The sequence below is a fragment of the Lycium ferocissimum genome, chromosome 6, assembly GCF_029784015.1.
Source record: "Lycium ferocissimum isolate CSIRO_LF1 chromosome 6, AGI_CSIRO_Lferr_CH_V1, whole genome shotgun sequence".
NCBI lineage: Eukaryota > Viridiplantae > Streptophyta > Magnoliopsida > Solanales > Solanaceae > Lycium > Lycium ferocissimum.
The window spans coordinates 71,632,835-71,644,109 of record NC_081347.1 but is presented as its reverse complement, the minus strand read 5'-3'; the positions used below and the strand labels follow the sequence as shown (position 1 = coordinate 71,644,109).

General features: G+C 36.2%; 1 protein-coding gene across 1 annotated transcript; it reads right to left on the bottom strand.

Annotated features, from left to right (window-relative positions):
- Nucleotides 1–446: 446 nt before the first annotated feature.
- LOC132060305 (uncharacterized) lies at nucleotides 447–9,256 on the bottom strand. The gene is made up of 10 exons (XM_059453280.1): nucleotides 9,170–9,256; nucleotides 8,472–8,594; nucleotides 7,876–7,996; nucleotides 6,242–6,367; nucleotides 5,824–5,933; nucleotides 5,547–5,730; nucleotides 3,992–4,189; nucleotides 3,165–3,392; nucleotides 2,818–3,016; nucleotides 447–880 (listed from the first exon to the last, which is right to left on the bottom strand). The coding sequence occupies exons 1-10, from the start codon at nucleotides 9,190–9,192 to the stop codon at nucleotides 777–779; spliced, it is 1,416 nt and encodes a 471-aa protein (XP_059309263.1). The 5' UTR covers nucleotides 9,193–9,256; the 3' UTR covers nucleotides 447–776.
- Between the last annotated feature and the right edge of the window lie 2,019 nt (nucleotides 9,257–11,275).

Here is an 11,275-nt window from a genome sequence, read left to right as displayed (position 1 = left end):
ATTCTTTATTTTTTTAGGGCTCTTTAATGCCTTGTTTACCCTATTTGTTATACTATTTTATGAGATTACTAATTATTAATAACAAAGCCTCGGAGACAGTTTATGGGAAGATTTGTGTTTAATGCTTTCTTACTGCGTTTCTCGGGCTTCCAATAAAACAAGAAAAGGCTCCCACTAAAATTATTGTTGAAGTGGAAACAAGGTAGATATAGACACTGACAAGGTAGACTAGAAAAACAAGGTAGATATTTTCTTCATTTGAAGTGATGGATTGCTGCATGACGACCAATTTATCATCCCTTTTCTTTATTTTTCCCTTTGTTTACAGTCATTGCATTGCTAACGCCTAAAAGTATACACAAACGCAACAGCAGCCACAAATTCATCATTTCTTTATTATTATTATTATTATATACCTGATATAATATGGAATAACAATACATGGGTTAAACATCAAAAGACAAACCACCCTTAAGCTTTTCTTTAAATCCTTCATCATCATCCTTTAAATTCTATTAAGTTAAAAAAAAAAATAAACCCATATTTTAAATTTTGACCCTACATACCCTATTCTTTAGTACAAAGAACAAACGCTCTTGACAAAAAATAATGTGTGTTATAACCTCTGCATGATCAATCCATGTATTACAATTTTTGCATAACTTAACCAAACAACCCAATGTCCGGATGACGATGTCTGTCTCTTCACATCGCTACAACATGCTTACAGACCCGGGCAGTCTGCAAATCTTGGGGCTTAAACATTACTTTGACCATCAACCTTCTTCCCAGTCTATGTCATCTTCTTCATCGTTGTCGTCTCCCGAAGCATCTGCTTCAACATTCAAGTCTACCTTGAGAGCTCCAGTTGTATTAGTACCTGAAACATACCCAATGTGAACATGAAAGTTGAAGTTTAAAACTAAACAAATAAAACACGACCTATAAATTGAAAGCGAAAACGAAGCAGCCAGGCGAGAGAGAGAGAGAGAGAGAAAAGAAGAATCAGAGCCTAAAGAATTGGGAGAAGACAAAATTTAGCAGCAACCATCACATGTAGAGCTCTAGCCAAGCAGGCAGAACAAAGTTACACGTCATACCAACTCTAAGAAGTTGGAAAATCCTCTCTAACAGGTCTTGAAGTTCCACCTACGAGCCTAAACTTCGTGGGGAACTCTTTACACCTTGTCCTTGTCCAAGGTGCATCTACTGCTACTCTTAATAGTCTAAGACTACTACTTCCTAGGAAGTGCATCACACGTGTCACTCACAGCGCTACACATACATAACGTAAAATAAAAAAAATAAAAAACACTTGAAAAACCCCAGACCAGCCATTGTCAGTGTGTAACTCCCTCGCGCATGACCCCACGAAAATTTCATAAAGATACAAGGAATTTCAGGATTCTGCTTTTAGTTACTCTAATTAGATGATAGAGTAACTATCATCAAATTATAGCCAGTGCAGGCAGCACATCAGCACTGGCTATAAATTTCAGGAAAATCATAAAATAATGTGAAGCCATACAGTATACTATGAATTCTGGTTATCGAGGGAAGTGATCAACATATCCACCCAAAAAGAGACATAACATGGTTAGAACAAGAAACGAACACGCATGTCACTCGTTTGCTCTTAGTTGGTAAAGAAAGAAACTTATCTTCCTTGACCTAAAGCATATCTTTTTACACTAATTACTGGAACAGATAAACAAGAGTACTTGAAAATTATATTAGGCTCAAACCTCAATAGCTTTACAGGCCCAACTTCTATAAACTCCGCAGAACTTGCATGGCATTTGCAATAGACTTTTGTTATTGAGTATCTACACTTCCAAAGACCATTATTCTAGAAAGTCAAGGCTCAAGGAACTATGGAACCTTGAGCATTCTCAAACAAATTACCATATCTCTCCTCTCTTAGTAAGGATTCCCACATGGCTTATGTCATCGACCCTTTGAAATTTTTGTCCATATATTTCAGTTCCCAGCTTCCATAGACTAGTTGTTTTTATTCAAACAGGACATAAAATAGCGTACGTAATAACTTTCTTGACATCTCTAAGATGACTGTACAAATTCGTAATTAATTAGAACTATAGGTGTTGTGAATATTTCAGATTGATTCGTGAAAGATGTTGAGAGTTGTTAGCATACTTTGATAAGTTGCATATTCTTCAATCTTCTTAATGTTCCCTTTTTTTTTTTTTTTTAAAGATCTTTTGATAACTGAAAAATCTCCCTTAGTTTAGCTGGCCCAACCCCAGTGAGCCCATAGGTTCGAAACCCGACGGAATATAGGCCAACTCCTCTACCCTGCTCCCTCCTAAATATCACGCTTCGTGTTAGTGTCAGAGTTCAAACTCGTGATGCACACATCCTGGGTTGCACCCTTACCATTGAACTAAAGCCCAGAGGGCTATTTCCTTAATGTTTTGAGCGACAATTTTTCAGAATATCATTTAACAATTAGGAGAAGATGTGATTTCCTCGCTGTAAAAGTAAACATAGTGGAAGAAGCTTTGGAATTCATGGGAAACCAAAAATAAAAGAAAGGCCAACACTTCAAGCTTAAACCCCAAAAGATTATGATGCACAGAGTATAATTTTAATCCATTTGTTCCATTTATGGTCTCTCTCCATTTTATAAGGACTCAAACAAAGAATTTGCACCAACGTATAAGGTAAGGAGCTGAACCTCATGATGTAGCAAGCTAATAACTTCAATTACTCGCACCTCCATTATCAACGTGTTTGAACAGTCCTTCTATCCTCAACTACTTAAGAGATTGAAGTATATGAACAATATAAAATTACCTGCAGGTGGGGCCTCCTCCCATTCGATATCCTCTCCTTCGTCCTCCTCTTCGCGTTTGGATTTCATGCCAACTTGGCGCTCAGTAGAGGTGTGATACACTCCATCTGTAGTTGATGTTTCTGGTAACATTTTGGCAGCTTCTTCTTGCTCTCTTTGCCGCTTGAATAGAGCCTCGTAATATGCCTTAACATATTCATCCTACCAAAACCAAGGGAAAAAAGTAGACATTAAAGCATCGATATACAGCATATAGACAATTCAAGCAAGAAAGGAAGGGGCAGAAAAGGAGAAGACGGGCAGGAAAAGTTAAGAACCAATGAACCATACAAAAGGCAATGAGCTTAACCTTTATATTTTTCACATCCTCAGTTTCTATGGACTTCTTGTCATCAGATGATCCCGCTGCAGCAGAAGTACCCTCCGTATTCGACTCTTGCTTGACCTCTCCACGCTGCTCCTTTGTAAGATTCATTCCCTCCTTTATCATCCATGGAGGCAAAACTTTCATTGGTGTAGCTGAAACCTCAGATTTGATATCTCCTTTTTCCTCAAGACCAGAGAAAGCAACTTCAACCTGCAATCGACAGCAAAAAGTGGTTAAAATTCATATACACCATAGTTTCAGGGTGTATTTCACTCAACCAATCTGCAACCCCTACATCCTACATAACTTGGGCACTATTTTCTCCATCTAATTCGAAAAAGAAAAAAAAGACAAGGATATTTTATTGAAAACATTCAGAGCAATTGCTATATGTTTTATCATTGAGACAAAACAGTGGCTAAAGGATACACCTCAAGTGATTAGTGAGAAAGGAAACAGAGGTTTGTATATAGTATAAACAAATAACCAAGACGTTCATATGCACAAAATGGAGAAAACATCCAGTGTTACACTACAAAGGATGAGGGGTTAAAAAGGCTGTTCTCAGGATTTGATCAGAAGGCTAACTAACACAGCGCAAAAGCTCAGTTGTGCAATCTCTGTATGGACTAGTGCATGCACGTGCAGGAGTCATAACAATGATGCATGTGCATGAATATACACCAAAATCACCACAGTGCATTTCCAAGAAGCATCAGAAGCAACTAGAAACACATAATGATGAGCTTTCGAGTAAAAGCCTGTAACAATAGTATTTCTTTTTTCTTTCTCCAGTTGGGCAAAAGAACCTTTGTCTCCCCAACAAAAGGCATAGGTGTTCCACCAAATCCAAGCCCTTGTCCTGACTTTGAGTCATTTGCATTATCTCCATTTGCACCTCGGGCCACAGCGTTGGCTCGCAATTCCCATGCTTGAAGGCTTCCAAACTCAGGAGCGGGTAAATCTTTTACTCTGGCAAGTTGATCCATCAATGGTTTGAGTTGTGCCTGTAATGTTTTAAGTTCTCAGTAAACTGAACCAGATGCACAGAAAGAGAGGGTAAAATCAAGTCAACTGTTCTTAGATATTTAAGGATTACAAAAAGAGAAAAAATAAAGGAGGAAGCACTCTTAATAATTCATCAATTGTTATAGAGATCAAAACAACGGGGGGCTATAGCTCATCCAAAAGCAAAATAATCCAAGAAAAGTAGTAATACTAAAATGGACGCAGTTAGGATAGTCCCAACTAGTTCATGGACTTCTTTTTGATCAAGTAAAGATTTCATTAATAATAACAAGGCCAACTTGGCCGTCTACAAGAGGTCTACCAAAAAGGAGAAAACCTACAAAATATGGATCGAGGAGTAGTTATCTCTTTTCATGAGATAAATGATGTAAATGAAGCCAAACAATACCAAATTGGAAGACAAGACCCAACCTCTCCTTTAAAAATTCAGCCAATACAAGTTGTAGAAATTCTTTCAAAGCTACCAGAAAAATCATGTTAACAGAAAGACAAAATCAAATTCCTTCAGGCCAAAAGAAAGATATAGAGAAGCATTCAATTTGGCAGAGAGAGAGACTCCTCCATTTCAACCAAAATGAAAACAGAACTTCATAGATCTGTCTTATGAACATCCTCTTTTTATCAAGTAATCCAATTATTTATTTAAAAAGGGGCACAAAATGCCCGTATACAAGAAGTAAACCAAAAAGAAGACAATCTAAAGAAAAATATGATTTTCTATGGACAACACCCATTCCTCATGATTCTAGAGATCTCGCGGCTGCACCAAAAAGAAATAAGGGATAAGAGGCTATTCCTCAAGTGTACAAAATCCTTCTCTACTCCCTCAAAAGCTCTCCTATTTCTCTCTTCATACAGTCCAGTTGAACATTACTTCTTTGACCAAGCCTGTTACGAACATCCTTACACAACCAACCCGCAGATTATGCAGCAGTCCACTAATTCATTGAAGAAAAAGGCCAAATTAAGTTGCATTGGCTCTCTAGTTCTCTTCACTATCGCGGGCCAAATGGCTAATCAGTAGTCTCTAAGCACGCTGCCCTCCAGGAATGCAACACTGAGTTATCCAAGCGAAACTACAGCACCGGTGCCAACGCTTGTGAGTGCGTTAAGTAAATTAAACAGCTATTAGCTGGTATTCTTTTTATTCTCTTGCTAGCTTTTCATGACCAAATGAGTGAATACATTACATGACCCAAAAGCCACCAGTATTACATGACCAAATGAGTGAATACATTAAAAACAAAATGAATTGTGGAAAATACCTATATATCAACCTCCAAAAGAAAAAAGAAAAATAGTACACCCAAAAACATATATAGAAAGAAGACAAACCTCCACCCTATGAAGCATGTCTTCCAATTTCTCACGACGTCGTCTCCTATCATTGTCATCCCCATCTGCAGACCCTTGAGAAGCTATCTTGTCGCTCTCTGCCACTAGTTCCCCATTGCAACTTTCACAATGGAAATACTCATCCTCCGGAGAGACCAACCGCAATGCATCCAATGCAGTATATCTGAATTCGCATATTTAAGGAAAATCTTGAATTTGTCATGAGACGCATACCTATCAAAAAGACAAAACTCAGCGGCAGTATTGAAGGCAGAACCTTTTCCCACAGTTGGGACATATATACTCCTGCACTGTGTTTTTGTTATCCAGCTCATCTCTTAACTTTTTCTTCATTCGGTGCAGTCTGTACCTCACAACATCATATATCTGCAGAATTTGAGATGCCCCTCGAATCTTTAACTTTCATGAAAGTACCAATATAGTTAAATATCAATGATATCCAAGATACATGAGAAGTTATCCCTGATCAACAATCATGCTTGTGCTTGTACCATAATAAGCAGAAGTGCTATTACTATAGATTACTTAAGTCTCTCATAGTTCAATTCAACCAACGAAAATTAGACAGAGCCTTACTACTGCCTCTTGTTGTTCATCTATCAGTCAAGTCTGAAAACGCTATGACTAGAAGTATCAGAATACTACAAAAAATCTACAGAAGTTGGTAAGGGAACCTGTGCATAGTCCAGACAGCAATAGGAATGAGTATGCATCTTTATTTTGTCATCTCCGTCTTTCCCATGCAGGCCATCAACAGTAGCTGCAACTGCAGCATTGTATACTTTTGCACCCTTTGCTCCCTGTAACAAAAGATAGTCAGAGAACGAATGACAGATTATTTTGCAAAGAAATTGCAGGCAAAATCTGGAGAATGTTAGTACTCCCTCCGTCCCAATTTGTTTGACACTTTTCGCTTTTGGACAGTCAAACGAATTGTTCTTTGACCGTAATTTTTTCATGTCTTTTACATACTTTCCAGATATGTAAATTTTATTTCGAAAAATCTAAAGATTCTATGTTCAAACACAGTCAAAATTAAGAAGTTTGACTCTTGAAAAGCGAAAAGTGTCAAACAAATTGGGACGGAGGGAGTAGTATGTGATAATAACAGATGAATATGCAATTGAATCGCCCCTTTCTCACCCCTCAGCTTTTGGTAGAGGAGGAGGGTAGTTGCACATTGGTAGGTTAATAAGGGCAGAGGGAAAAGAATGTGCTGCCAAATCACCCCCTTCTCACCAATCACGGAAAAAAAATGCAATCAAATCAGCCCCTTCTCACCTACCACGGCTTTTGGAAAAGGAGGAGGATATGAACATTCATTAAAACGCCATTAGTTTGTCGCACATTAGCAATTAAATTAATGAGGCTGAGGCTAAAAGAATATGAGCACACAGAAGAAAATGCTACTTCTTTGTATTTGTAACTGAAAAATTTCCTCTTCTTTGCTGTCATAATGCATTTTTCTAACAGGTCTCAATGTTCTGTACCGTGGTAGCGAAGAGCAAATAGAATTTGCTAAAGAAATCAACTTGAAGAAGTATTCCCGTGTAGGAGAACATAGGAATGCATAAGGTAACAACAAAATAGGATTTTTTTTTAAAATGGTTTAGAATAAAGAAGTATGATTCTTTTTGGCTAGATTAAGCAAATAGATGAGTTTCTTCAGACTGAGCTTCACCGTTGGCATCCTTATTGTTTTTTTGTGTTGTATTACTCCCTCTGTCCCAATTATGTGGCACCATTTCTTTTTTGGTCTGTCCCAAAAAGAATGTCACCTTTCTATATTTAGAAACAATTTAACTTTATGAGATGATTTACAGCCACACATTCATATAAGGCTTGTTTTGGACCACACATTTCAAAAGTCTTCCTTTCTTTCTTAAACTCCGTGCTAAGTCAAATGGTGCCACATAATTTGGGACGGAGGGAGTATGTAACAATTTCATGTTTTTTTAGATAAGACAGGTTGAATAAATTACATAACGAATCTATAGAATTCTGAAAATGGGGTAAAGAGACGCAACTTAGTGTGCACCTTACATCCATATGGTTACCAAACAGCAAATTTCTCACATCCTCCTATTTACTTCAGAGGAATTTATGTAAAAGGGATCCAATTGCTAAGTTAAGGAAACAAATGGTGTTGCTTTAGATATATAAAGTCTGGAACACTCTGACTGTCTGAAACTAAGCCGTGAAGATAGCCTTAAGTTAGTGATAAAGGCTAAATCTTCCAGAAATTATATCATAGGCAGAGGCGGTTAAGTAATAAATCATCTCTATGGCAATAGAGCATAAAACCAACCTCTTTCCTATGGTCCCGTGTGATGAGCTTTTCTTCTTCAAAGAACCGCAAGGTGCGGCGTAGTTGCTTCGTGTGCAACTTCAAGTCTTTTGCCAAGTCTTCTTCCCTCACCCATTGTCGCCTGAAACGTATTATTTTTAATACGTACATATATTGCTCCATACAAAGCACTTTGTGGATGTGTGGGTGAATTATGCAGAAACTAAGCACGCAGTGCTTGAAAATATCTAAATAAAGTTCCTAAGTTAAAAAGAGACTAAACAAGAAAGAAAAGGTATAGATAGGTTGACATTATATGTCAGCTTCGATAAAAATGATATATCCTCCTCTAAGAGGCAAAATAGCTACTCCGTCTGTTTCAATCTGTTTGACTGGTTTTGACCTGGCATGGAGCTTAAGAAAGTAAATAAGACTTTTGAATCTTGTGATTTTAGACTAATGATATGTAGAATGTACAAAAATGTCCTTTGATCTTTTAAACATGTCATGTGGAAAGTTGGTTTAAAGAGTTGCCAAAAAGGGAAAGAGGCATTCTTTTTTAAAAAAGGTAAGACAAACAAATTGAAACGAGGGAGTAAAATAGTAAAAGTGAGAACCTTGTGAGCGCATCTAGTATCACCACTGCAATTCCTCGATTGTCACTTCTACCGGACTTTGGCTGATTGTCTCCTTTAGTCGTAATGTCATCATAAAAAGCTCTTGCAGCAAGTTTCACCAACCTATCCAACATTCCCCATAAATCCACATAACAAGAAAAGAGTTATTTGTCAAAAAACACACCTAAACTATCACTTGCGAGTTACGTACCTCATCCATTGATCCTTTTACCTACCTAAACTATCACTCCTTTGGTATTAAAGCACAACTCGATGTTGAGTTGGCCAAATATTTGAAATTAATCTACAACAGGCGCGTGTAGACCAACTCAGCATCAAGGTGTGTTTTAATGCAAAGGGAGTGATAATTTAGCTGGTAAAGAAAACAACGGATACTATCACTTTTTCGCTAGTTTCATACCTCAACTATCTTTGTCTACCTAAACTATCACTCCCTTTATATTAAAACATACCTCGATGTTGAGTTTGCCAAATATTTGAAATCAATTGACAACTCAGTATGGGGTGTGTTTAGTGATAATTTAGATAGATAAATGAAACAATGGATAGTTGAGGTACGAAACTTGTCAATTCTTGACAAGAAACGAAGAGATAAGACAGGAAAAACAAGCATCAAGAAGTAAATTATTTTTCCAGTCTTGGATAGGATGACAAGAAGAATTAAACACGGAGTTTACCTATTGAATGGCTCAATACTCATCTGGATGAATTAATCAAATCGCAAAGTTCATCCAGTGAAATTTAATCCTGAAATCCTGAAATTACTGGGTATGTTGTTGTTGTTGTTGTTATTTGATTAATTATCGCCAAGATTTGATCCTGAAATCCCTACGTCCACTGTTAATTAGTGTGGAGGAGATGGCACTATGGAGAAAAAGAGGCGGTGTGGAGAAAAAGAGGCGGTGGAATGGTGTTAAATTCTTTAATTGGGGGATTTGGAGTGCTATTTTTCATGTATCTCTGCCTCCCTCTAATTTCACTTTCCATCCTAATTTGATTTCTTCCCTTGATAAAAGGATCAAAATCATACATTATGTTTAGGTTTGGACCAAAATCATATAAGATTTTACTCTTTAAAAAAAAGTTTTCCAAATTTAAAAAAATTCCACATGTTTTAATGAAAATCCAATTCTGTTTTTTTTTTTTATATATATATATAAAAGGCTTACTACATTTGTTTTTTAAAGAAACGGATGTTGAAAAATTATTTTTCCTTATTCTACAAATAACGATTTTTCAGATTTCTTTTTAAAAGAATAAATCAATTTTTCAGTAATAAAATGTCATGTGCAATTTAATTTTTTTTTTTAAAAAAAAAATTAGTGTTGTCCGTTAGTCAGGGGAATAAATGAGCCAAAAAGTTGAATTGAGGGGTAGTTTTAGCAAAATAGATGAATAAAGGGTATTTTTATACCTTTTCTAAAAGTTCAGGGGCATTTTTGTTCTTTTCCGTTAAATTTCTAAAAAAATATTTGGGGGTTTGACTAAAAGTGCACCACTTATGCAAACATAATGTACTATTAGTGCTCCATGTGAAATAATATGTATGATTTTGATCCAAACCCAAACATAATGTATGATTTTGGTCCTTTTCTCGAGTATGGAGACCCGCACTTTTGTAAACCAAAAAAAAAAATGGAATTAAACTAACCCATTAAAAAAAAAAATTAAACTAGGCTTCACGCATAGAATTTATGTGTGAAACCCTTGCCTAAAAACCCGACCCACCCTTTATTCTTTCTTTTTTCTTTCTCAAAAATTAAGATTTTTTGCGTACTTTGATCGAAGATTAGTCACGTTTCAAAACACCGAAATATAAATATTTTATATAGAACTTAATATTTTTTTTAGTGTACAATAATATCGGATCATTACATCAAGTATACATATACATTTTGATTGTCGTTTTAGGGGTTGTAAAGTGCTCCGAAGTACATTTGAAAACTTGTTATATTTAGGTTTAAGAGCCATATTTTAGAGGGTGCGGATTCTTTTATGTCTTTTTTATTTTGTTATTGTATTGTGTAATTCGCACCTTTTGAATGTGCAAAAATAAATATAATATTTAAAAATAATTCATCCAATACGAGAGGCTCATAATAATTGAAAAATATTTCATTCCATTAGTAACGAAATACACCATTAAATTACAATAGACTTTAAAAAAAAAAAAAATCAAGTTCTAGATAAAAAAATCAAGTTCTAGATACTCTTCTACTTCCAGATGTGCTGCCACCACGAGAGTTTTTGTAACACCCCAAAAAAATTTAGTTATGTTTCGAGTGATCTGACTTCGGGAGGTCGTAACCCCATCCAAATTTGGGAATTTGGGAAAACTCATAAAATGAAAGTTGTAGATAATTGAAATACCTTTCCAACCATGTATTATGTCCTTATAGGTGACATCTGGATAAAGAGTTATGGACATTTTAATGCAGAGAGGTCAAGCTGGACAGCAAAATTCGGCCCAACCCGATTCCAAGTCGGGTCAGGCCCAACTCCTTAGCCCATTAAGGGATATTTTCAGCTCCCTTCTTCATTTCCAGACCAAGAAATATCCAGAACATTTTAAAGAGAGAGAAGAGAGTAGAGAGGGAAAAAAAAAAAAAACCAAGATTTGATCAAAATCTGAGCTCCGAATCCCAAAGCTCGTGAAGAGAAAAGTGTAGTACGAGTTGTCATCGTCATTTTAAGCTAAATATTGACCGTGGGGAAGGATATTTTCGTGGTTGAGCTACTGCTAAGGTATGTATAAGATTTATTTTATGTTATTAAAGTGTTTA

Coding starts and splice junctions, on each gene's coding strand:
- LOC132060305 (XM_059453280.1), bottom strand. CDS start 9,192: ATGAGTATTGAGCCATTCAATAG. Junction 6,368..7,875: donor CACGGGACCATAGGAAAGAG/GTTGGTTTTATG, acceptor CTTTTGTTACAG/GGAGCAAAGGGTGCAAAAGT. Junction 5,731..5,823: donor TGTCCCAACTGTGGGAAAAG/GTTCTGCCTTCA, acceptor ATGCGAATTCAG/ATATACTGCATTGGATGCAT.